The sequence below is a fragment of the Elephas maximus genome, chromosome 23, assembly GCF_024166365.1.
Source record: "Elephas maximus indicus isolate mEleMax1 chromosome 23, mEleMax1 primary haplotype, whole genome shotgun sequence".
Lineage (NCBI taxonomy): Eukaryota > Metazoa > Chordata > Mammalia > Proboscidea > Elephantidae > Elephas > Elephas maximus.
The window spans coordinates 4,608,888-4,636,349 of record NC_064841.1 but is presented as its reverse complement, the minus strand read 5'-3'; the positions used below and the strand labels follow the sequence as shown (position 1 = coordinate 4,636,349).

General features: G+C 41.7%; 1 protein-coding gene across 2 annotated transcripts in view; it reads left to right on the top strand.

The window, feature by feature from the left end:
- Window positions 1-23,306, top strand: part of GMPS (guanine monophosphate synthase) — a 59,280-nt gene extending 35,974 nt beyond the window's left edge. The window contains exons 6-16 of one of the 2 annotated variants that reach the window (XM_049867262.1): window positions 1,933-2,126; window positions 2,273-2,438; window positions 4,745-4,896; window positions 5,365-5,538; window positions 6,038-6,143; window positions 8,197-8,312; window positions 10,621-10,746; window positions 13,776-13,891; window positions 15,983-16,113; window positions 18,603-18,775; window positions 19,822-23,306. In XM_049867262.1, coding sequence (XP_049723219.1) covers window positions 1,933-2,126; window positions 2,273-2,438; window positions 4,745-4,896; window positions 5,365-5,538; window positions 6,038-6,143; window positions 8,197-8,312; window positions 10,621-10,746; window positions 13,776-13,891; window positions 15,983-16,113; window positions 18,603-18,775; window positions 19,822-19,923 — 1,556 coding nt within the window. In that variant the 3' untranslated portion in view covers window positions 19,924-23,306. The remainder of the gene's footprint in view (window positions 1-1,932; window positions 2,127-2,272; window positions 2,439-4,744; window positions 4,897-5,364; window positions 5,539-6,037; window positions 6,144-8,196; window positions 8,313-10,620; window positions 10,747-13,775; window positions 13,892-15,982; window positions 16,114-18,602; window positions 18,776-19,821) is intronic. The other variant, XM_049867263.1, reaches the window with a different exon arrangement.
- The last annotated feature ends 4,156 nt before the right edge of the window (window positions 23,307-27,462 follow it).

Here is a 27,462-nt window from a genome sequence, read left to right as displayed (position 1 = left end):
TGGGATATGCAGGGAAAGCATTCCTATAAGATGACATTGGACCTGAAGGAAATAAGTGACTGACCCCTCTGGATAGTCAAAAAACCCACTGCCACCAAGTCGATTCCAACTCACAGCGACCCTGTAGGACAGGGTAGAACTGCCACATAGGGTTTCCAAGGCTGTAATCTTTACGGAAGCAGACTGCCACATCTTTCTCCTGAGACTGAGGATAGCTAGTGCATTATTTCCTGGGATGGGAACATATTTGAGGAACAGCAAAGAAACTGTGGTGCTTGGAACAGAGTAAGGAAGAAAACGTGGTAGAAGACAAGTTCGTAGAGTTTGTTGGGGGCCAGAAGAAGCAGGGCCTTTGAGGCCGCTGTAAAAACTTTGGCTTCCTTGTGGTGAGGTAGGATTTTGAACGAAGGAGAGACATGATTTAATTTCAGGATCACCCTGGCCATATGTCGTGAGGAGGTGAGAAACAGGATCAAGGGCAGAAACCTACTGCAGTAATCAGGAGTGACACAGTGGTGCCCTGGACCAGCGTGGTAGAGGTGGAAGTGGTGACGAGTGATTGGATTCTGATACGTTTTGAAGGGAGAGACAAAGGATTGCTGTTGGAGGGGGTTAGAATGTAGAATCAAGTTTTAGCCTGAGCAGCAGAGGTTGAAGTTTCTATTTACCTGATGGGAAAGACTGCAGGAGTTTGAGGTACTCAGTAAACATTAAAATAAATAAGGTGTTGAATAGGCAGCTGTATAGATGAGTCTGGACTTCAGAGGGGAAAACTGGACCAGAGGTATACATTTGGGAGTTTAATAGCGTATAAACCAAACTCATTGCTGTCAAATTGATTCTGACTCATAGCGACCCTACAGGACAGAATAGAGCTGCCCCATAGGGTTTCCAGGGAGTGGCTGGTGGGCTCAATCGGCCACCCTTTTGGTTAGCAGCTGAGCTCTTAACCACTGTACCACCAGGGCACCTTAATAGCATGTGGTAGCTTTTAAAGCCTTAGAGTGTGAGGTCACTCAAGAATGTTTAGAGAAGAGGTTTGAGGGCTGTGCTCTGGTCCCCTTCCATGTGTAGAGATGGGCAAGGTGAGGAGGGGCCAGCAAAGAAGATTCAGAGGGAGCAGCCAGTGAGATGAGAAGTGAACCAAGGTAGAGTTGGGCATCCTGGAAGCCCAATAAAGAAAGTGTGAGGTACTGCGGCACAATAGAATGAGCATAAGTTTGGGAGCTTACCAGGCCTGATGTAACTACTTAACTAGCTGTGAGTTTAGACAAGTTTCTTAACATCTCAGAGCCGTGAAATAGAGGTATTAAATGCGCATGCAAAATATCGAGCTTAACGTCTGCTGCTTAGTAGGTAATCAATAATTTGATATAAACGTATCACTCAAGTTAGTGGAGGTGTATTTGTGGTTAATGATAAGCAAGAAAGAAACAATGTTCTGACAGGTCTGATATATGAGCGTCTTCTAATACAGAAAATTGGTACCTAAAAAGCTACACCTTGCTTGTGGAAGCCATGTAGAACCTGAGAACCCAAGTTGGATTATCTTTGCATTAAACAGAAAGGCAGTTGAAGCAACCTGGGTGGAGAAACGAGGGTACTGTGAAGTAGTCTCTGTGTAGGATTTAGTGCACTGTCTTCCCAGAAAACCCAGTGACGTCGAGTCGATTCCGACTCATAGCGACCCTATAGGACAGAGTAGGACTGCCCAATAGAGTTTCCAAGGAGCACCTGGCGGATTTGAACTGCCGACCCTTTGGTTAGCAGCCGTAGCACTTAACCACTATGCCACCAGGGTTTCCACAAATCCACTAAAGTGTATCAATTTTAACATTTGTAGGGGAAGAAAATTCTGAGTAATTATGGGGGGTATTCATTCAGTGTTTTCAACACAAAAAGTTTTAATTTTTTATTCTTTTCTCCCTAAAGGTATAGCAAACGAAAGTAAAAAATTATACGGAGCGCAGTTCCATCCTGAAGTTGGCCTCACGGAAAATGGGAAAGTGATACTGAAAAACTTCCTCTACGACATCGCAGGCTGCAGTGGGACTTTCACCGTGCAGAACAGAGAACGCGAGTGCATTCGAGAGATCAAGGAGAGAGTAGGCACATCCAAAGTGCTGGTGAGCAGTTTATCAGTTCCTGTCAGCAACACAGCCCTTAGATACTTACTGGGCGAGGTGGACTGCTACCGGAAGCAGTGTGATAGTTTTTATTCTCTTTTTGTTTATTCTGCTCAATTTGGTTTTCCTTTTCTTTTCGCTTGTAGGTTTTGCTCAGTGGTGGAGTCGACTCGACAGTTTGTACGGCTTTGCTGAATCGTGCCCTGAACCACGACCAGGTCATTGCTGTGCACATCGATAATGGCTTCATGCGGAAACGAGAGAGCCAGTCTGTAGAAGAAGCCCTCAGAGAGCTTGGCATTCAGGTCAAAGGTATTGACGGGCCGAGAAAAATGAGTTTACATGTCAGGACTCGTTGAAATGAACATGACCTTAACCAGCTACAGTTTCACATTAAGCTGAAGGTTGAAATTTAAAAAATTTTTTTACATTAAAATTACTTTTGGCTCAAGAGGAGTCCCAGTGTATATTTTGAAACTTTTGATTACTGCTAATGTTGTACTTTGGAGTCTCTGGGTGGTGCAGATGGTTAACATGTTTGGCTGCTAACCAGAAGGTTGGAAGCTTGAGTCCCCCTAAAGGTACCTTGGAAGAAAGGCCAAGTAATCTCCTTCTGAAAAACTGAAAACCGCATGGCATACAGTTCTCCTCTTCCTCACGTGCGGCTGTGGTGAATCGGAATTGACTTGACGGCAATTTTTTTTTTTTAGCATTAGATTAATAAGTTACAGTTTTTCAGCTACCGTCCCGTTCTCTAGTCGTTCTTTTTTAAATTATTTTTTTCCTACCCTATCCCATAATATTATTTACACATGGGAATACGCAGGCCTTCCTGTAACAGGCACACAGATTATTTGCAGACGGGCTTATGCAGAGAAGGGCGGTGAAGAGTGTATAGTCCCTTTTTTCTGTAAAGGTCACGGGAAACTTAGTGGTGTTGGAGTGGCTGTGGGCATGTCAGGGATCAGGCCAAGAAGAAGTTTAGTCGGGGACGCATCTAGTTTGGATTTAGTGGTATATGTGTGATTTGGAGTTGTTTCTGTGTCTAGTTAAGTTATGGTTAGCCATTCCACTATAACTTAAGCAGATTAAATACCTAATCTGCTCTTTTTCTTGAAGGAGGCCTCCACATTGTCAGAGTTTCGGGCACTATAAAAACCTGGGCCTGCCCTTGGTAATTGACATAACAGAATGGAGGAAGCCGAAACCTTGGTGGGGGAAGCTAACAAAGAGCAAGCTGATTTGTGCTGCAGAATTCTAGGAAGCCTCAGTGGTTGGAAGCATTGGGTTTCTTTTGGGGCAGGGGTCTATGAGTGAGCCTAAAACAGGAATTTGTGGAAAATCTGAGAAACAGATCTTTTCTATAACATGGGAGCAAACTGGCCCTCCCCTGTAGAAGACTAGGTTTATTCTCTAGAGAGGCCAGAAGTGAGGCTCTGGACTTTGCATAGCAGTACCAGGCACAGTTGAGGGTGCGGTAAATTTCCACATTCAGAACAGTCGGATTAAGTGAAAATCGATTTACTGAATGATCGAGGCTCCCTGCCCCCAACACATGTACGTGCGTGCATGTGTGCGTACGCACACACAGTCTTGAATGATTGAGGCTCCCTGCCCCCAACACACAGACACACACACACGCTGAATGATTGAGGCTCCCTGCCCCCCAACGCATGCACACGCAGACACGCACACGCTGAATGATTGAGGCTCCCTGCCCCCAACACACACACACAGTCTCAGTGATTGAGGCTCCCTGCCCCCCCAACACACACACACAGTCTCAGTGATTGAGGCTCCCTGCCCCCCAACACACACACACACACACACACACACAGACACACACACACAGACACACACACCACACACTCCCCCGCCCCGTCCCGTTCAATTACCAGAACACTGATAAGCAGGAGATTGGAAGTGTCTTCTCTGGGATAATTAACCAGCTTAAGAAAAAGATGTACAAATTCACTGGATGTCCCCCAGTGAAATACCCAGCTGTTTCGACATCTTACGGCGAGGCCCACCAGTTGTTAAGCCTTACTACCAAATGGAGATTTTAGTCAGATTGTGTATAAAAGGACATGTTCATAAACATCAGCGCTTCAGGAGGCTAGTCAGTTTGCAGTTTTCAGGACTTGGGTACCCTGTATGTGAGCCACTGGGGCCGTGCTTCTTGCTTGTGAGTTTTCCTTGTTGCTCTTATGGAACACTGAACAGGAGAAGCAGCCAGCGTACTCTGTGGTATCCTAGCCCTTGATCACTGAGTGGAAACCCTGGTGGCGCAGTGGTTAAGTGCTACGGCAGTTTGAATCCACCAGGCGCTCCTTGGAAACTCTATGGGGCAGTCCTACTCTGTCCTATAGGGTCGCTATGAGTTGGAATCGACTTGACAGCAGTGGGTTTGGTTTTCGTTTTGATCATTGAATGCCACGGGAATCTTAGAACAAAACTCATGATTCTGAAAGGTGTGAGTTATGGTTTACTGGTAGTTCTGGAAGATGTCGGCAGACTTGGGGGAGATCAAAAGGTTAGATTTCCTTTGTCTAGCTTGACCTGTTGTTTTGTGGTTTATCTTACCAGTTTACCAGATGCCTTTTTCCCTTCTCCCCCAGTGATAAATGCTGCTCATTCCTTCTACAATGGAACGACAGCTCTGCCAATCTCAGATGAAGACAGGACCCCCCGGAAAAGGATCAGCAAAACCTTAAATATGACCACAAGTCCTGAGGAGAAAAGGAAAATCATTGGGGACACTTTTGTTAAGGTGTCTTTTCTTTTTAATATCTTCAGTGTGTACTTTTTTTAATGAGAATTTTAGTATTTGTTTGTTCTTGTTCTATCAAATAGCCAAATCTTCTGACTAATTTTGATTCTTTTTTTGGGGTCAGAGTCTGATTGTATATTGTTTCATATTGATCAGTAGACACAGTTTTATGTTTAAACAAAAATGACATACACTTATGTTGCAGGCTGCCGTTCTGGCTCTTCAAGCTGTGTTCAGTTGATCTTGGACCTTGACCTTGAGTATTTCAGTGGCTGGATTTCAGGCTTTTGAAGGGGTGTTTGCACACCTTTTTGAATCACGTTAAAACACACGTTCCTAAAGGATTTTATGTTGGGGATTTGTGGATCTCATCTCCTGGTCACATTACAAAAAGGCTCTTAGAAATCCAGCCGAAAGTGTAAAATGTTGCCACCTTCTTTGAAGATTGTTTTACCTCCTTGGTTATAGATTGCCAATGAAGTAATTGGAGAAATGAACCTGAAACCCGAGGAAGTTTTTCTTGCCCAGGGCACCTTGCGGCCTGATCTCATTGAAAGTGCGTCCCTTGTTGCCAGTGGCAAAGCTGAACTCATCAAAACCCATCACAATGACACAGAGCTTATCAGAAAGCTGAGAGAAGAGGTAAAGACTTAGGAGAACGTTTCTATAACGTAGATACATGGAGAGCTTCCCTTCTTCCCCCATCCGCCCAGCTTCTCTTCCTTCTAACAGTTTTATTCATACAAGATTCAGTTCACCCATTTAAGGTGTACAGTTGAGGTTTTCAGTATATTCACAGGGTTTTGTGCAGCCGTCAGCACATCTAATTTTAGAACGTTTTCATCACCCTACTGTCTGTCTTTAGATGTGCGTATTCTGGACAAGTCAAATATAAATGGAATCACACAATATGGTTTTTTTTTTTTTTTTTGGGCAGTTGGCTGTTTCTTTTACTTAGCATAATGTTTTTAAGGTTCACGCATGTTGTAGCATTTATCAGTGCTCTAATCCTTTTTGCTGCCGAATAATACTCCATTGTAGGGATAGACCATCTTTTACTTGTCTGTAGACCATCTTTTACTTGTCTGTTATCAGTTGATGGACATTTGGGCTGTATTGATTGGCCTTTTTCTCCTTGTAGGGAAAAGTAATAGAGCCTCTGAAAGATTTTCATAAAGATGAAGTGAGAGCTTTGGGCAGAGAGCTCGGACTTCCAGAAGAGTTGGTCTCCAGGCATCCATTTCCAGGTGAGGAATGTGGGTGAATTCAGTGGGATTGGCCATGTGACTTCACGGGAGGGAAAATCAGCACAGACAGTTTGGAAATAGTTTGTCATCTCAGGAAATGCGTGACATGAGAGAAAGGGTGGGTAGGGAATAAAACATTCTTTTTAGTACTTACTGTGTATACTTCACATGGAGCCCTGATGGCACAATGGTTAAGATCTCGGCTGCTAACCAAAAGGTTAGCAGTTTGAATCCACCAGCCGCTCCTTGGAAACCGTATGGAGTAGTTCTACTCTGTCCTATAGGGTCGCTATGAGTCGGAATCAACTCGGTGGCAGTGAGTTTGATTTTTGGCTTGTGTTACACTCGTTTTCCATAATTATTTGTATTTAAATATTATACTACCCTTGCGAGTCTGGTATATAGTGTACCATCAGATGAGAAAACCAAGGCATTTTAATAATATTGTCACACGATTCTTAGTGGTAGAGGTAAGAATTGCATGTTCTTTCTACTATCCCATGATATGTTCCGTGGAAGAAATAAATATTAAAGCTTTGTTCTCTAAACTCCTTATCGTATGACTGACTTGTGTAACTGCGTGAACCACTTCGTTGCACAATGTTGTATGTAACTAATTCTTGACTAAATAGAGGGAAAATACTTAATTTAAATAGCTATCAGCTGTCACTTAGAAAGCATTAATTAGAGGCAATATTTGGTTAAAGTTAGGACTTTCAGTCCTAACTTTAAACAACAAAAACCATATTTTTGTTGGGCAAACCTTATACTTCAATTTTTAGCTCTCTGTAATAGTAATTAGGTGATGAGTTGAGAGAATGGATAATTAAATTAAAAAACAAGTAATAGCTAACATCTTGAATGCTTGCTACATGCTAGATATATTGCCAAACACTTTACATATATTGTCTTATTTTATCCTCATAGCGAACACAGCTATTATCCTGCTTTTTCAGATGAGGAAACATAGGCTCTGAGGCAAAAATTTGCCAGAAGCTATGTAGCTTAGAAGGTGTGGAGCCAGGATTCAGACCCCAGTAATCTCACCCCAGGGCATGTTCTCTTCACCACCATAACTGCCCCTATAAACTATTATCAGTGTGCAACCCGTGTGATGATTGGCACTTGTCTATATCAATAAACTTCAAATCTAGTAATTTCAGATCAATCCCTAGCCTGGGTGTTAGGAGAGGGATGGTCTACAGATGTAATGGTGGGGGGGAGTGGTTCTAGGTCCTTGATCCCGATTTTATTCTTTGTCGGGTTTTTTATCATGTAAGATTTCATTGTCAAAAAGGGCTTTGCTGCTTTAAAAATAATTTAGGCAAACTATCTTAAATAAGTTAATTATTCTAAAGATGCAGAATAAGACAGGAATTAATGGACATGGCTGTGATTTTATCTCTAATCCAGGCATCTAAAGTGGTATTTTTATTGCAGTGGTAAATATGTCTTCCCTCTTCTTCTAGTAAAACAGCAGAACCCAGTTTTTCTTGGATGCATGCATACTTCGTGTTTTTATCCTTTTAATTATTTGGTAAAGTAGAAATACCAGTTCATATTTGTTGAAATTAAAACACTCTTATATTATTCTTTGGTTTCTTTCTCTCTCTCTTTTTTTTTTTTAAAAGAGCATTCTACTTTTCCTAAAATCAGATAGTAGTTCAAGCTGGGTGAGGGATAAAAGGTGGTTAGTTATACCATCCTCTTTACCTTTGTGTATGTCAGAGAATTCCTTAATAAAAACTTTAACATACTGTGAATTACAGATAGTGATTGGAGAATCTGTGACAGGACATGCACTGTCAAAAGCAGGAGATAGAAATCACTGATCCTGATAGAATTGAAGCATTCTAAAAAAAAATGGTGCATCGGATGGGAAACTAATTGCTATGTTCAAAATTAAACACTTTAAGAAACTTTCAACTATGTTGGCAGATTGATTTTAATTTTTGGAAGGATTTTATATTTTGGAAATACCAGCATTTTTATATTTAAGTTTTGTATCAAATATAACATTTATATTAAATACCACTGTTTTTCTTATCTTTAGGTCCTGGCCTGGCAATCAGAGTAATATGTGCTGAAGAACCTTATATTTGTAAGGACTTTCCTGAAACCAACAATATTTTGAAAATTGTAGCTGATTTTTCTGCAAGTGTTAAAAAGGTTATAATTTGCATTGAACTTATAATTATACATTATAGGAGCTTTAAGAAGACATGGCTAGTCAGTTCAAAATATTGACTGGATTCTTGTTTCACTCTAGTATTTACAGTTAATTTATTAGGGTTTCATTATTTCAAAACTCTGAATAATTTAGCTTTTGAAATGATTATCACGAAAGTAGTCAACAGACTTTAAAACACAGGTGTCTATTTCCAGCCACATAACAGACTGGATATCCCGAATTCCCTCAAAAAATTCGGTAAAGCATTTTAAAACACTTCCATATGTATTACGGGAAAGTAAGGGAAGTCTTTTAAGGCAGAAATGAACTGGAAGCTGAAGCTGTCTGCTGTTCTGAGGGCAGGAGCCAATCATATAGCCTAGAGCTTTGGTTTTACCCGTTCCGTTCATAACACAGGTGTCTAGACAGGAGACCTCAGGTCCAAGAAAGGCTGGGAATTGGGTCAGACAGCTTCACACTCAGCAACACTGTGGCTCCAAACTGAGACTGTGTGGAAGAGTCTCCCAGCCCTTCTGTGATTTGCGGCCTAAATTCGTAATGTGCATGATCTGAATAAACTGTAAGCTAAGAGTTTTAACGTGAAGGACCTGGGTTGAAAGTGCTTCTCCATGAGCCAGGATAGAAGCAATGTAAATTTTCTCTGGGGTGCCTGCATCTGGCCACAAAGAATTTTCATAACAGAGTTCTAATAAATGTGAACTTAACAAGAAAAAATTACAAAACAGGTATAGAACTAGTGTACCACAAATGAGAGTTAGTGGAAACACCAGTAGAACCAGACCCTAGAGACTTCAGATACTAGAACTAGCAGATAGAGAACATGAAGTGAATAGAAATAAAAAGCTGTTGATAATAAGAATAAAGTGTGAGAGACTAAAAGCCCAGGCAGATTTGAAAAAGAAAACAACTGAGTCCTAGAGATAAAAACAGCTAAAGAGAGAATTAGTGAATTTGAGGACTGATGTAAACCAATTATCTAGAAATTGAAACAAAGCAGCAAAGAGAAAATATGGATAGAAGAGGCTAAGAGACATGGAGGTGGAGAAGAGAGTGAGGAAGTCAACTCCAGCGTATGTCCAGAAGGAGATAATAGGCAAAATATTTGAGTTTCTTCAAACTGGTGGAAGACATGATGCCACAGGTTCAGGAAACATAACACATCCCAAGCAGGATAAAGGAAAAGCATTGGAGGCCCAGTAGGCGTACCTTAGTGAAACCGCGGACTGCCAAGGACAGAGCAGCCCCAGAAAAAAGATGGATCACCTGAAAGGAAGGTCTGTTACTCTGAAAGCAACAGGAAACACCGGAAGACTTTCCAGTGCCAAGAGAAAATAACGGTCGATGGCTATTAGATTTCTGACTAAACTTCCTTTTTGAGAACCAGGGCAAAATAAAGACACTTTCAGATAAATAGAACTTACTACTAACAATTCCTTACATAAGAAACTAAAAGCAGCGGTTCTCAGCCTGGCACATAAGCCAGAGTGGGGCACGTAAACCAGAATGGAACACATAAGCCAGAATGGAGGTTGATTGGAGTTAAAATACTCAAAGATGCTTTTGCTGTTTGCAGGGGGGACAGAGATTGACTCTCTCCCGTTAACACTTAAGGGGAACTACTAAAAGAATAGAAATAAATGGTTTCACTTCAGACTTGGTAAAGGAGAAAGAAGTGAGCTGAGGGAAATCACCAGTTGAGTATACAGCAAGAAATAAGCCATAAAAAGTGAGGCAAATAGAAGTATAGAGTAAGATAGGAGAATGAGATCCAGCCATATCATTAACCCAAAATAAGACATAGATTGTCAAACTAAGTTAAAAAATGAGAAAGCCTGTTTACAAGAGATTTCTAATACCTAGGGACAGAACTAAATTAAAAGAATTATAAAACATACTAGGCAAATGACAAACCAAAAAGGGGAGCTGGTGGAGCTGTATTTATTTCGGCCAGAATTGACTCTGTGACCAAAAGTAGTATTAGAGATAGGGAGAAGGTGTGATCCAGCTGAGGCATCCTGTTGCTAGTGAGAGAGGGTGAAAGCCCTGATGTGCGTAGATCTGGTCTGTGGCTCTCATCCTGGGATTTTCTAACCTCGTCACAGCCCTAGCCCTCATGAATGAATTTCTGGTATACTGCATAGCACGTACAGATCACGTAAATGTGAAATATGATCTACTGCTGTAAACCAGTAAGTGTAGACACACAGAGTGCGTAATTGATAGATGCTGAAAGAGTGAATACCTTGTTTCTTGACATCTGAAGGAATGTCTCTTTGGTTTTCTCAGCCACATACCCTGTTACAAAGAGTCAAAGCCTGTACAACGGAAGAGGACCAGGAGAAGCTGATGCAAATTACCAGCCTGCATTCACTGAACGCCTTCTTGCTGCCGATTAAAACTGTGGGCGTGCAGGTGAGCTGTGTGAATGTGCTGACCTGGGACGTAACAGTTTGCACTTGGCACGTTCCACCAATCATGCAATAGGAATGATGGGTATGCAGGTGGCTGATGTAGGAAAGTGAAATACAGAAGCGTAGACGTCAGGTCGAGAAAAGTAAAAGGCAGTATTTTCTAGAATGTTTAAGGAGCAAGTAAGGTTGTAGGAACTAAATATCCAGACTGAGATTTTCTAGTTTTGGAACGTACGTCAACTCTAACCAAAAGTAAAAATGAAAAGAAGCATTCGCTGTGGAGTTGGCCTGTTTGCATCTGCCGGGAGGAGCAGGTACCAAGAAAGCACGTCTTTAATTATCTTCCGGTCTGTGAAATATACGGTGGCTTTAGAAGTCTTTAACTGCAGTAAAGCCCCCAAATGAATACCTTACACCATGTAGGTTTTGTTCTCAGCTTGTGTGTTCCCTGTATCAGTGTTCTCTGCGTCTTCAATATGTTCTTTCTCTTCACTGTGATGATGTATAACCAACATTCTTGTATTTATAGCTGTCTTTCCAATTGTAAAAGCATGTGGGAGTGATGTACTTCCCACTTTTAAAATGCTGCTTATAAAATGATTGCATTAAGTTTTCTTGTGTTTATATCATCCTCAAGTGACTTTCTGGGAAAAAGCTTGGGTGGATAGAGAAGACTAAGGTTTCTTTTCTGTTATTTAGAGCTTATAGTTAAATGGAAATTAGGAAAGGTATAATTCAACTCAGTGGTATGATGTGTCTCTAGTGGCCTCTTAAAAGTGGAATCACGTATGCAAAGTTACGCTTTACTTTTTTAAAAGCTTAAAACTTAGTAAGTATATTTTTTTCCTAAATATATGGATTGGAGTTGTACAGTTTAAGTTCCTGTTTCCTGAATGCATGTAGATCTGTCCTTAAATAAAACAAGAGAATAATTCATTGTTACTTTTAAATTAAACTGAAACATCTTAGTTCATGAAAACAATAAAGCCAGGTATTTTGGCTACAGAACTCATCCTCCCATTCTTTTAAAGGCTGCGTACAGTCTTACATGCAAGGCTGCTTTAAAATCACTATTGAAATAACTCTTCTTAGAATCGTAGAAATGTTTTCTTTCCTCGGTGGTTTTGAGTAATCTCATTTATCATATATATACATTCATTTTTATATTTGCTGCGATATTTACAGGTAGATATTACCCTGTTGCTGTTTGCTGTCAGGTCACCTCTGCTCACAGTGACCATGTAGGACCGAGTAGAACCTGCCCCATAGGGTCTCCTAGGCTGTAATCCTCACAGGAGCAGACTGCCACGCCTTTCTCCCAAAGAGCTGGTGGGTTCGAGCTGTCGGCCTTGCAGTTCGCAGCTGAGAGCTGACCAGCAGGCTCCTTAGATACTACCCTACTGTATAAAAATAGAGACACAGACAGGTTACTTTACTTTTAAAAGTTTTCTTAATTGTAAGTGGATCTATTATAGAGAATTTCCAACTGTGTATGGGAACTCCTAGGCACAGAATTGAATTAAACTAAGTGCCCCCCACCGCCGCTTTTAATGAAGTGTTATGCATAACGGGTCTGATAAATTTATGTTTCAGGTAATAAAATTTGTTGAGTATGTGGTTTCTTTTTAAAAAATGAAACATATTCAGACTCCACTACTCTTCCCACCAAAATAAAAGTTTCTTTTGTTCTGAGATACCTAACTTTAGTCTCTTTGGCCTTTGAAGCTGAGACCCTTCCGAGCCCAGACAAAAATCATAATTAGTATAGCAATGAAGTTTATTTTCTTAATACTGGAGTAAATTGTACTTGTTAAAAAAAAAGTCAAAATGTATTACATTTAAAAAGTAATTCCCCCTGTTCGTAGTCTCTAGTTAAGTTTCATGTGTGCACCTCCAGAAACACTTTAAAAAGAAACAAAAGGGGGTTGACTATAGATGCACATTACTGTTCCCCGTTTTTGTTTTCCCTGAAGATCACGCACATCTTACTTTCCCACACCACTGCGGTAGGCTGTTGTTTTTAACTGCACTTGGGGCTGTGCCGTCGTTGACTGAACGGTTCCAGGCTTTTCAGTATCACAGGCATTTCAGCAAGGAAGGTCCTCTCTGGTTGAGCAGTCACTCGTGTATTTCTGTAGGATGATTTCCTGAATTAAAGAGCATGCCCGTCTAAAATACTGGTGAACAAATACTGATAGACGCCCTTCAGTTAGTATTCAAATACTCTGAATTACCTTATTCTCAGTCCCTGACATTCTAGGTAATGAAATCTAATGACTGTTACTTTTTAAATTGCTTTTAAGTTTAGTTTGATTGACTTTAATAAGCAGATTTTGTTTCTTTTTAAAGTGTTTTTGGAGGCGCACACATAAAACTTAGAGACTAAGGACAGGAGTAATTACCTTTTAAATGTGGTGTGTTTTGAGTTTTTTTTTTTTTTTTTTACAAGTACGGTTTACTTTATTAAGGAATAAACTTTATTGCTATACTAATTATGATTTTTATCTGGGCTTATTAAAGTGAATATATTGGATTAAAAAATACCACCAGTTTTATTAACTTAGTTTTAAATTTTTTTAGCTCATTTTTAAAGAAATTGATAAGTAAACCTTCATGGGATTGTTTTTCAGTCCCCCCCTTAAGAATGCTTTTTCCACACAGTAAATACAGGCAGGTCTTGTCTGCCGAGTCACGCATGCTGCCTGTCTATAGTTGGGCAGGTATTAGGAAGGAAACTTCAGTGGGCTTCTGGCGTGTATTGAATACATTCTTGAATTTACCATGACATTTTCTTTATGTCTGAACTGATCTGGTAGGATTTAATATGGCATTCATTTATATCATTGGGCAAGGACGACCCAGTGTGTATTTTTATTCAGACACTACGTTTCTATTCAAAAAGACAAAAAATTACTCTTAATGGCGTCACCGTGCACAAAATATTTTCCAGCCCATCTTACCTTCAGTAAAGGCCGTAAAAGCAACGGATGTACTTGTGTGTGTGTTGTATTTGTTGTATCTGTGTTTCAGGGCGACTGCCGCTCCTACAGCTACGTGTGTGGGATCTCCAGTAAAGATGAGATCGACTGGGAGTCTCTTCTCTTCCTGGCAAGGCTCATCCCTCGCATGTGCCACAACATCAACAGGTGTGTTCTTGCCACAGGGAGGAGGGGTGAGGTGTGCTGGAGACAGGTGTGTGGAAGCGTTCACTTGATGACTTCCAAGATGCAGCCATTAGGGCTTGCTCAAGTGAATGTAAGGTTCTCAGATACACAAAGAAAAAAAATAACCAAGTCAAGTCCATTCTGACTCACAGCAACCTGTAGGACAGAGTAGAACTGCCCCCACAGGGTTCCCAGGGGGCAGCTGGTGGACTCGAGCTGCTGACCTTTTGGTTAGCAGCTCAGCTCTTAACCAGTGCGCCATCAGGGCTCCCCTAATACAGAAGCACCTTTAATACACTGAAAAGAGCAAACTGTTAGTGTCCTAAATAATGATACATTTGTAATTGTCTGTCTTGAATGGAGATAATGGTCTTGGTTAAAAACAGTGGTTCGTAATTCATCTTCTGAAGAATGCTAATAACCAAATAAATTTTATAGATTACACCAAAAATTTCCCTGATTTTGACTCCACTTTTACTGTACCATGAGTGGTTTTCATTTCCTAACATTCTTACAGTTTCTTCTCTCTTTTTCTTTTGCCAGAGGGTACTCATCCAAGTATAAACTTGATCTCTCACGTTTTATATGCTAGTTTCTCTTCCTGTCTTGTGTTTGTTGAATTTTCTATGCTTACTAACCCCTTCCTTCTTCTCCCAAGAAGCGGAGCGGGGGAAGAGAAGCCTTACGGCCAACAAATAAGAAACTAGATGTTTTAGTATGACCCTAGTAAGCCCTTAAAAGAGTCTTGGTTGTCTTCAGATATCTTAGTCAGAGTCCTTTTTGGGAAATAATGGAATTTAAAAATATTTTCCCATTTTTGCAGATTTTTTTTTTTTTTTAGTAGTTTACGTGTTGGGATCTTTGTATGAGGAGGGACTGTTTCAGTTTTACTGTTCTGTATAGTGTGAAAGGTGGTTTGTCCCTGTACACTCTAGTGGTCACTCTTGTTTGTAAGAAATAATAAGGCAAAAAGAGCAGGTACGTGACATTCTCTTACCTAATTGCTTTCTCTTGTAAGGTTTGTTTGTGAGATCTAGAAAGTGAACTGTTCAAAAGTGTGACTTACTTTCTATGCATGGGATAAAAACCTTGCCCTTTCTGGGGTGTGTTTGGGGAGTAGGCAGTGAAGTAGGAGGTGGTGGTGGCAGTTTGGGTCTGATACTGTTTTCTTTCACACTAAGAAAAAAACATTGTTAAACTTCACCATTGATGTGTACTTGCATAGGTGTTTGTGTGCTTGCGTATCCTTTGTTTTATTTTGTTTTTAACTGAAGTGATAGTTACCAGGGGAGATTTATTTTCTTTACTAAAGACAGGGCTACCTGAACGGGACAGTTGCCTGCCAACTGGAGTTGGAAGGGAGAGAGTTAGGTGCCACTCATCTGTCTGCCTGGTGGCCTCCTGCTTTCTGGGTGAGGGTGGTGGAATAAAGTCCCCTCAAACCCGTGGCAAGATACGCCTTGAGTTAAATTTGTTGTAATCGTCTGATCCTGATTTCCTCAGGTTAGGTTCCGAACCCGACTTTCTGTGAACACTTACCGTGTGTCCTCATGTCCTTCACTCGTCAGCTTATGTCGGTAGTCAGTCACGCCTTTTGAAAGGAGGTAGCAGGATTCCACGTCCTATTTAGTCAGATGGAGATGAGACTCTTTCTTTGGGGGAAGTGTTTCCCAAAGTGAAAAATAGATTGAGTATTCAATTAAGTTTGGGAAATTCACTGCAGGCTCACCTTGGAGATTTCCAGTACATACTAACATGTCACAGTTTCTTAAGTCTTGTCATGAAGGAACCCATTTATTTGTTTAACTTAGTGTTTCCACAGACTTACGTGAAAAGAGGTTGTGGTAACCACATATATTGCATATTCTGAGACACTGGTGTTCCAGAGGACAACCTTCGAGGAAACTTCACAGAACATAGACCTTCCTGTAGGTTGTATCCTGTCCTACCCACTTGCGGAGTTAAACTGGACTGAAGAGGAGCCTGAGAATAAACGGAAAGGATGTTGTTACTCTGCGTGCCCTGCTTCTCGTGCTAAAATGTACCTTCTTTATGGTTCTCATTGCCCCTTAGAGTTGTCTATATATTCGGCCCACCCGTGAAGGAGCCGCCCACAGATGTCACGCCTACGTTCTTGACAACAGGGGTGCTCAGCACCTTACGCCAAGCTGACTTTGAGGCCCATAACATTCTCAGGGAGTCGGGTGAGTTGCTCGTCTTGTTTATGCTGCCGCTTTGATGGGTCTGGAAGCGTGGCATGTGACTCCTGGCAGAGGGCTGCGGCCTATGATTTTACATGCGCATGCTTTTAGTATTTAATTCTATGAATGGTTCTCCAGTGCTGCCATCTAGATAAAATGTATCCCTTCCCTTTGAAGAACTCGATGCCCATTTCAACAATGTATGTTATATATGTGTTGAGTGCATTTTAGAAAGCATGGTGATGACTCTCCTGAAGATAGTGTACATACGTATACATGAACACTGTATTCAAGCATGTGTGGTGTCCTTGGTCTGCCTCCCTTCCCCTGCTGCATGCAGCTCCCCTCTCTCCCACCAGCCCTGTTAAAATGCCTTGCATCAAAAACAAACATAAAACCTCCGTCGAGTTGACTCCAACTCATGGTGACCTCCTGGGGTTTCCAAGGCTGTAAATCTCTACGAAAGCTGACTGCCACATCTTTCTGTCACGGAGCCGCCAGTGGGTTTGAACTGCCAACCTTTTGGTTAGTAGACAAGCACCTTAAAATGCCTTGCAAGCTAAGTTATACCTTGAAAGGCCGTATAGAACATTACGGCTTTTGTCTTTTTTGTGTGTTTCTGGGTATGGAACTACCTTCAAGCACATAGCTTCAGGCTTTATTTTTGTGAGCTAGAGGCTTTTAATTTTAGTCCAATATGGAACATACTACTTTTTTTAACGACCAGCACAGTGCACCCTGGGTCTTATTGGAATCGTAGGGAAAGGTGAGACTCGAGAATATGATGCTTCAGGTTAGGAAAATTACCTTTTTTTTCCCCTTCCACTTGGGTCATCATGGTTGGGTCTTAGGCTGGTGACTTCTCTGTAACCTGGTGAATAGGAAAATTTTCGAAGGCACACTGATCTTTCTCACACTCTCAAAATGCCGTCCTCATGAGGAGAAAGATGAGCTGCTTAGGCATTGCTTTCAAATGACCAAAGTGTGGAAGCAGAGCACCGTTGCACCTTCCCACCTTCCCAGAGCCTGTCTGCAGAGACCTAGAGAGGCCACTCTGCAGTCCTCACTGCTGGACCAATAAGCAACATCCTGATAAACGGAGAAAATATTGAAGTTGTCAAGGATTTCGTTTTACTTGGATCCACGATGTTGATGGAAGCAACAGTCAAGAAATCAAATGATGTACTGCGTTGAGTAAATCTGCCGCAAAAGACTCTTTAAAGTTTTGAAAAGGAAAGATGTCGCTTTGAGGACTCAGGTGCACCTGACCCGAGCCATGGTATTTTCAGTCACCTTGTATACATGTGAAAGCTGCACAATGAATAAGGAAGAACAAAGAAGAATGATGCATTTGAATTATGGTGTTGGCGAAGAATACTGAATATATCAAGGATTGCCAGAAGAACAAACAAATATGTCTTGGAAGAAGTATAGCCAGAATGCTCCTTAGAAGCAAGGATGGTGAGACTTTGTCTCACATACTTTGGACATATTATCAGGAGGGGACCAGTCCTTGGAGAAGGACATCATGCTTGGTAAAGTAGAACCTTAGTGAAAAAGAGGAAGACCATCAATGAGATGGGATTGTCACAGTGGCTGCAACAATGGGCTGAAGCATAACAATGATTGTGAGGATGGTGTAGGACCAGGCGGTGTTATGTTCTGTTGTACACAGGGTCACTGTGAGTAGGAACTGACTCGACAACAACTAACAGCAACAATGTAAAACATAATCCTGTCTTTTTCTGTTTTCTTTGTTTTCCCCCTTCGTCTCTTACCTTCCAATCCCTACCCCACACAAATACAAACAAAACCTAGTTACCAAAAAGCCGCCTCGGCATGGATGGAAAATATTTTAATGAGCAGTCTACGTAATTGATGGCACTCCTTTACAGAGCCACACGGTGAAAGGCCTGACGCAGGCAGTAGAACTTGGCGGTGCAGTGTGCTCTTGTCTGCAGTGTGGCTTTAAGGGGAGATTCTGTCAGTACATCAGTCACGATTGTGGTTCTCTCTCTCAGTTTAATGGTTATTGAGATTTAGGGATCTAGAAGAGCCTGTTTTTAAAAAAAACATGGACATAAAGCAATTAAACTTTTTTCCTTTAAAAATATTACAGTTTTTCCTTTGAATTATTTATCAAAAACTTTGAACAGAGTATTGTTGCTCCTTGAAGCCTAGTAAGGCGTAACTCCTATAACTTTAATGGTGCTTAAGTGGGCCCCTTCAGGCCTGTGGCTGAGCGTTTGGTGGCCGAGGTGGCTTTGATTTATCTCACATCCCTGTAGCGTATCGCTGCAGATGTCTAATTCTGTCACTTGTATCTGTGATTGCGTCTGCGTATGGTGCTGTTGGAGTAGCTGGAATCTGTGCATGACAACAGTCCTAACTGTGGTGTGTGTGAAGCTTTAGATGCTGTCTGAGAGTTACGTTGAAGCTGGGTTAGACTGCTTTTCTGTGATTGGCTCTACATGCAGACTTCCTTTCTCTAGGGTATTCTGGGAAGATCAGCCAGATGCCAGTGATTCTGACACCGTTACATTTTGATCGGGACCCACTTCAGAAGCAGCCGTCGTGCCAGAGATCTGTGGTTATTCGAACCTTCATCACTAGTGATTTCATGACCGGTATACCTGCGACGCCTGGCAATGAGATCCCTGTGGAGGTAACTTGGCATTTCTTTCTGATGCACGCTTCTGTTACGTAGTACATTTTATGATATGGTCAGTGAAACAGACTGTGACAGTGTTGGTATTTCTGGTGCTCTATTCGTGAGATGGGCTCTTATTTCCCGTTTAACACGCTGTAGCAGACAAAGCCTTGCATTGACTGTACTCCAAGTGTCTGCTTACTGTGTGGAGAGTAACCAGCTGTAATCTGTAATTTTATCTAATCCTGCCAATCTCTAATTTATAAATAATATATCCTGAGTGAAGAAGAAAACCCTAGGAGTGAAGAAGAGTTCATTAAAAATAGAGATGAGATTTGACGGCATTATGGCATTACTCATCCACGAGTAGCTGAATGCTCTGCCTAACGATTACGTTTTTGACCATGATCTCCCCTCTTTCTGCTCCCCCTCCACCCTCTACTGCACAAAAGGCACTTTTTACGTAATACCAAATAGAAATCAGAGCGAGGCTTTATTGGTTGGCCCACTGCTCCAGTTCTCTGGTGCAAGGCTCTGGTTATAGCTGGATTGGAGAACACTGCTTAGAGTCTGCCGTCCCTCAGGCTCAAACTTGCCACATCTCTGGCCAGCCAAGTGCCCGGCCTTCCTGCCTTCCTGTACACTTGACAGTGTTTAGTATGGCCTCAGAGTCGTATGTTGAAGCTACAGACAGTTTGAGAAGCATTGGCCTAAACACATAAAATCGCATGTTTGAATGCCACAGCCGTGTCAGGTTGCTATAATAGCTTCTAAGCGTCTTGCGCATTCTTTGTGTGTAACTTGTCGTGGGGTAGTAACAAACGCAGCTCACCGGCAGGTGCCTGTTTGCAGACCACCTGTCGAGCAGTGCTGAGTTGAAGTCATTAATGTCTCTTATGTAGGCTCACGACATACGATTAATCAGAGACTGTCCCCCACACACAGAGGACAATAGTGGAACTACATCGCGTTTTAATTTTTATTGCAAACATGAGCCCTCTAGGACTGTTTGACGTGCAGTAGTTCTTGCTCTTCTACTCATGATCTTTGTTTTATAACAGGTGGTGCTAAAGATGGTCACTGAGATTAAGAAGATTCCTGGTATTTCTCGAGTTATGTATGATTTAACGTCAAAGCCCCCAGGAACTACTGAGTGGGAGTAATAAACTTGTTGTTCTTTAAAGTACTGTGTGCAGTTTAACTTGATGAGAAACCATTCCCAGTGTTGACATGTAGTACTGTCACTGCTACATCACATCTGAGCTCTCTGCGGGAAAAATCTACTGCTTAAGAGCTGAGTTGGGGATAACTGAAGGGAACTGAAGAGTGTGTATGGGTCAGTAGTCAGGGCACCATTGCCTACGCACAGACAGACTGATCCTGCTCCTGCCTGTCCCTGCGTGTTCTTTATGTGTAGACTCGCTGTTGATGTCCCTGTTCTACAAAGCTGTGTGAAGGTGGGTGAGTTTGGACTACAACGGGTGTCCGTCCCCTTGCCAGATCTAGAGCTGTTAGAGACACCCCTTACTCACCAGTGTGTACCTTTTGGAGAATCTGAGTTTCCTGTAAGTAACCTTATTCCTGCAAAGGGTGGGAGGGTGAGGATCAGATAAAGGTCTACGTGAGCTGTTCAGGCTACTTTTGCAGGATGCTGGGGCTATGAAACAAGCCACCTTATGGTGGAAAAAACATCAGGAATTTCTTGAAGTATTTTAGAATTTTATGATATCACAGCCATGGGGGAAGAAACTTTGAGTGGTCTCAGTTTATCATATGCCACGTAGATGCCATGTTGTTCACCGTTAACTTGTCCATTGAGGAGGCACCCCAACAGCCTCACAGAGAAAGGTTCTGTTCTCTCCCTACATGTGAGGGACCGCCTCCGTGGTGTCTCTAGTGGAGCACACATGAACTTCAGCCTCTGGTCTGGCTGGTCCGGGGAGCAGCTCTGAGATGGCAGAAGCCATCACGCGTGCCTGCAGCTTACAGTGGGCGTGGCCAAGTGCTTATCGAATCTAATAAAGAGTTCCAAAATGAACTACTAAATCCAATCCATAGACAGATACATCACTCACTGCTGCCAAGACTGCCACCGGTCTTGGGCCATGCAAGGTATTTGCCGTGCTTTGTAATCCTTCCTGCCAGCTGTGAGGGAAGACACAAGGACAGGTGCAGGACTCATTGCCGTTACCACAGTTTCTAACAGATCATTTCTAATATTCGTATGTTGTTGTTGGCTGCTGTCAAGTCGGTTCCAACTCATAGTGACGCTATGTACAGCAGAACGAAACACTGCCCGGTCCTGCACCATCCTCTCAATCATTGCTGTGCTTGAGCCCATGATTGCAGCCACTGTGTCAGTCCATCTCTTTGAGGGTCTTCCTCTTTTTCGCTGACCCTATACCAAGCATGATGTCCTTCTCCAGGGACTGGTCCCTCCTGATAACATCCAAAGTATGAGAGATGAGATTTTGCTTCTAAGGAACATTCTGGCTGTACTTCTTCCAAGACAGCTTTGTTCATTCTGGCAGTCTGTGGTATACTCAGTATTCTTCACCGACAGCATAATTCAGAGGCATCAGTTCTTCAGTCTTCCTTATTTGTTGTCCAGCATTTGCATGCATGTGAGGTGATTGAAAACATCATGGCTTGGATCAAGCACACCTTAGTCCTCAAAGTGACATCTTTGCTTTTTAACACTTTAAAGAGGTCTTTTGCAGCAGATTTGCCCAGTGCAATATGTCATTTGATTTTTTGACTGCTACTTCCATGGTTATTGATTGTGGATCCAAGTAAAATGAAATCCTTGGCAACTTCAGCGTTTTCTCCGTTTATCATGATGTTGATGACTGGTCCAGTTGTGAGGATTTTTGTTTTTGATCTTTGTCAGTAAATGCTTTAAGTTCCCTTCGCGTTTAGCAACAAGGTTGTGTCATCTGCATATTATGGGTTGTTAACGAGTCTTCCTTCAATCCTGGTGTACTTTTCTTCTTCATATAGTCCAGTTTCTTGGATTATTTGCTCAGCATACAGATTTAATAAGTATGGTGAAAGGATACAACCCTGAAGCACACCTTTCCTGATTTTAAACCATGTCCTATCCCCTTGTTCTTTTTGAACAGTGATCTGTATACAGGTTCCTCATGAGCTCAATAAAGTGTTCTGGAATTCTCATTCTTTGCATTATCCATAAGTTGATATGATCCAGACAGTCGAATGCCTTTGCATAGTCACTAAAACACAGATAAACATCTCTCTGATATTCTTCGCTTTCAGCCAGGATCCATCTGACATAAGCAATGGTATTCCTCAGTCCACGTCCTCTTCTGAATCTGGCTTGAATTTCTCGAAGTTCCCTGTTGATGTTCTGCTGCAACAGCTTTTGAGTTAAGCAGAATCTTTCTTGCATGTGATATTAATGATACTGGTTGATAATTTCCACATTCTGTTTGATCACCTTTCTTTGGAATGGGCACAAGTATGGATCTCTTCCAGTCGGTTGGCCAGGTAGCTGTCTTCCAGATTTCTTGGCGTAGATGATTGAGCACTTCCAGCGTTGCATTCTTTTGTTGAAACAGCTCAATTCATACTCATTTAAGCCCTATAAAAGTAGTACTGGACTTAAATTCTGTAACCATTCCTCTCTCTGCATGGTCTCACTCTACATCTTAGCCAACTTAATGTTACTGTTTTTCTCTTATACATTCCATTTCAGGTGATTGCTGCCTCTTAATTTTCAAGGTCTTTTCTATGAATGAGCTAAAAGATGTTTGGGATTCAGTGACTGGTGAATAACAGAATGATGCATGACAAGGCTTTTCATTCTGGTTGGCCCAGAGGACAAGGAAACCATGCTGGTGGACCAGTAAGGGAGAAGTTTCTGCCTGTCATTACTGCTTATCTGTACCCAAGACAAAGGAGTATTTGACTTCTACAAACTTGGAAGTTCATTCTCTGTCCTGATGAGGTACACATATGGCCTTCTGGAAAGTGCTGGATTAGACAACCTATAAGAGGGTTACATTTACCAATACACGGTTGTGTTTAGGTGAAAAAAAGTTTCTCTTTTAGCAAAAGTTTTGGTTTTGTATTCAAGCAAATAATAGAAGTCTAGGAGGAATATGTGGCACAGTGGTTAAAGTGCTTGGCTGGTAACCGAAAGGTCGGCAGTTCAAAACTACCAGCTACTCTGTGGGAGAAAGATGTGGCTGTCTGCTTCCGTAAAGATTACAGCCTTAGAAAGCCTACGAGACAGCTCTACTCTGTCCTGTAGGGTCGCTATGAGTCTGAATCTGCTGGATGGCAGTGGGTTGGGTTTGGTTTATGTCCTGTGGAACACTGGTGTGTTGAGATGGTTCCCGTAAAAAGGGTTAGATAGTCATGCAAATTTGAAAAGTGCTATGCACTTGTCCATTAGTCTTGGAGATTCATGGTATGCATTATATTAAAAGCTCTGGGAAATTCTGCAGTTAAAAAAAATTGTTAATTTTTGTTTAACCTAGTGTTTTCCTGACATTTGTCCATTGAACGCCTTTACATATAATCCTTATTAATACTGGGAAGATGGTTTTTCCAAAACACACTTTGACATATTGTAATAAAAATACCGAGCTTTTCTGGAATTGAAAATTTTTCTGATGTTCAGTACCCTCTTCTGCTTTGCAAAAGCACTTGGCTTTGCCCCATATAGCATTACTGTATACCTTCACAGTATTTCAGCTGAGCAGCCGAGAAACGTTAGGTTGCAGTCTTATTTTACTGTTAAGGGAACAAGCTCAGTTTAGGAGTAGCAGCTGCCTAGTGAGTTTCAGAAATTTGGAAATAAATGTCAGGTTTCCTTAGTCCTGGTTGTCCTTTCATTGAATCTATTGTGAGACCTATCATTATATACTTTCAGAATGATTATTTTATTTTTATTGTCTTTAAGTGAAAGTTTACAATTCAAGTCAGTTTCTCATACAAAAACTTATACACATATCGTTATGTGACCCTAGTTGCTCTCCCTACAATGTGACAGCACAGTCCTCTCCACCCTGTATTTCTCATGTCTGTTCAACCAGCTCCTGTCCCCTTCTGCCTTTTCATCTTGCCTCCAGACAGGAGCTGCCCACATAGACTCATGTGTCTACTTGAACTAAGAAGCACACTTCTCACCAGTATCATTTTATGTCTTATAGTCCAATCTAATTTTTGAAGAGTTGACTTTGGGAATGATTTTAGTTTTGGGCTAACAACAGAGAGTCTGGGGGCCATGACCTCTGGGGTCCCTCTAGTCTCAGACCATTAAGTGTAGTCTTTTTACTAGAATTTGAGGTCTGCATCCCACTTTTCTCTTGCTCCATCAGGGATTCTCTGTTGTGTTCCCTGTCAGGGCAGTCATTGGTGGTAGCCGGGCACCATCTAGTTCTTCTGGTCTCAGGCTGGTGGAGTTTCTGGCTTCGGGATGATTATTTTTACCAGTACCGGTATGGTGGAGACTGGGTTCATAACATCCAGCATTGGCTGTCCTTGTAGATCATGACCTCATTCCCATTGTTTACCACCTACGTAGGATACCTCTCCAGGAGGAATACAGCTGAGTAAAAGCATTAGTTATTCCTAAGATGGGCCGACACAGAAGAATTTTCAAGAACCAAATGCCCAGTCCCTCCTTAACTGTCCCATCTGCGGCTGTCAGCTCTGTTAGAAATAACATAATTAGCCTGGTTGTAATGTCTGGGGTCAGACCTTTAGAGTTTTCCAGAAGATGATATTACACTGTTTTCTGATCTCTTGTTGCCTCTTAAAGCAGCCGCATGCATGTACCCAAAAAAGCATTATAAAAGCTTATTTCCTGCCTCTGTTCAGGCTTATCCCCTAACAGTCTGTTTTACTGAGTAACTCGACTCTAACCTGCAGAGAGAGAGAGGCAATCAGATGAGGTAGACAGGACTGTCCACCTTTGGTGCTGTGCCATGCCATTCAACGGCTGTGTGAACATGGTCAAGTCATTTGAACTCTGATTCTGTTTATCTGTAAGAGGAGGTATCTGGATTAAATTTCTAACATTAAATCCACCCCTAAATTCTTACTTTAAAACAAAATAAATGTCGTTGTCGCATGCCGTCAAGCCAGTTCCAACTCACAGTGACCCCATGTGACAGAGTAGAACTGCCCTATAGGGTTTCCCAGGTTGTAATCTTTATGGGATCAGATCGTCAGGTCTCATAAGAAAAAATGGAAAAAATATATATATTTTTAATTTAACATCAGATATAACCCAGTCAAAGGTAAGCATTAGCATACATTCTAAAATCAAATATTAATTACTTTTTTTTTTTTTTTTGATGTTATTGTAGAGAAAAACAAGGTCTGAGTAGCTGAGAACCTTTCTTTTGCTGTGACCATGACACTTGGGTCACACCATCAAAGTGGCCCTGGTGACAGTCTCTATTCTATTTTCAGAAAAGCTGACAGAATGCTTTGGCTTTGAAACTAATGGAAGTTATATTATCATTTATACACAGCTAATTGTTGGCAGAGCTGGAGCTAGGATCCAGGCCTTTTGCTTCCACATGTTGAAAAGGCTCTTCAAGACAAAGCTTAAAAGGAAGTTCTCAGTGTATAATTAACCATCGGTGATAAATTCACTCCCAAAGAATTAATCATCTCCATATTTACAGTGACTGAATGGTTTCTGGAGATAGCATTGTCTTTCAGGAATTCCTTTGACCTTTCATGTCCAATGTTACACTCCCGTTTCTTCCCACTTTTGCTATACTCCCGCCCTCTCGTATACAGACTGCTCATTAAATGTGGCAAGGATGTGCCTTGGTGTTACCTCAGTGGATGCTCCTTTCATTGGCCCAAATTCTGAATGTAGGGGAACTAAATACATTTCCATCCCTGGAAAGCACCCCTTTGTTCATGCTGAGGTAGTTAGCCACACAGGTGATAGAGGGAACCAGGTATCTTTTTCACCAATGTGGGGCCTAGACAACAGCAATGGTGGCAGTGTTGGCTCCTGTATTTCTGAACATTTCATTGATGACTAGTGAAGAGATTTGGAATCCCTCAAGGAGTGCCAAGATGCCAACTCCGAGTCCTAGTCTTACTGAAGAGGCCCAGGGATTCTACACAACTCTAGCCTTTTTGTCAGTGCTTCCCAAGCCTGGATGTCTATTGTTACCTGAGGAGTTAAAAAAAATACGGTGCCTAGGCCCCATAATTAAATTTGAATCATTGAGGGTGTTAAACTCCCCGTAGGAGTCTGACACGCAGTGTTCAGAACCCTTATTTTATGTCCACTGCTGCAGCAGCTCGTTATTGACGACCTATCTGGCCTATCCAGTAATGGCTCAAAATCTTAGCCACATGAAAAAAGCAGGGCATAGAGACTGCCTTGCTCAAGGTCTAGATGCTGAAGTAATTCAGACCAAGGACCACACTTTGGAAGTGGTTTTGCCTGTACCATAAGACACTGCAAGGGCCCGTTTAGAGATAGGACAGCTGATATAAACGTTACCCCTGATGAGATGTGTGCAACAACTGCATAGGCTTTTCTCATTCAACTTCTTTTTTCCTACTTGCTTTGCTTCTCTTTCAAAAAGGAGAGACACACGCCTGTGCTGCCTCTGCCTTTCCAAATCTGACCCTGGCTAGGCCACGAAATTGAGATGGAGTAACTACTGAAGCAGCTTGGAAGTCTTCCTTGAGCCGAGGCGTTTGGGTGTCATTCTCTAGGGAGCTAGAGATTACCTACCCGTAGCCTAGGTTCCTTGAATTTGAAATTTGAGCAGCACCGTCTTAGTTACCCCCTAGGGACTGTGTTCAGTGGCTAGGCTAGCTGTGTGCCATCTGACCTTATTAAGGGGCCCCTTGATGAGCAAATCCATGAGACTTTGGACAATTTGACGCTCTCTTGGGCATATGAAGCTCAAACTGAAAAACCAGACCCGTTGGCTGTGGAATCGATTCCGCCTCATAGCCACCCTAAAGGACAGAGTAGAATTGTCCCATAGAGTTTCTAAGGAGCGCCTGATGGATTCGAACTGCCGACCTTTTGGTTAGCAGCTATAGCTCTTAACCGTTGTGCCACCAGGGTTTCCGTATTAAGTGTAGTAGCTCTAAAATCTACTAAGTTGCCCAAGAATCTTGAACCTTTAGTAACCCAAATGAAGCATATCCATTTGGAGAATACACGTTTTTCAAGGTAAGTAATTTCTTGTCTTTGCAACTACTATGACCATTGTTACACCATTAAATGAAGAAGTGAATGTAACCTCCTTTTGAACATTTTTTGTCCAATGAAAAAATATTTTGTTAACTGGACTAAGTGTTGAATCACTGTATAATTGCTTATGGTGTTTTGAAAACATTTTATGTTTGTGGCGATAACGTCATAAAATAGCTTTGCTAAATTAATGTGAAATAGTTTTACCCTTTTTGTGTTTAGTGTACCTTATAAAGAGGGAATGTTGACCTTTATAATTTGTTACTAAGCCACAGTGTTTATGAGAAAGAGAAGAGCAAAGAGGACAGTTACTATTAGGTTATGGGAAACAGGAAATTGTGTATACTGTTAGGGGTTTCTGGGTGGTAAATTTAATGGGTTTCCCGTACATACATAAGAGGGTGTCAGTGTTTTGCCCAGAGGGTTAGCGATGGACACAGTAGACATAAAACATTGGGTAGCTGAATATGTGTGTGTGTGTGTTTCCAAA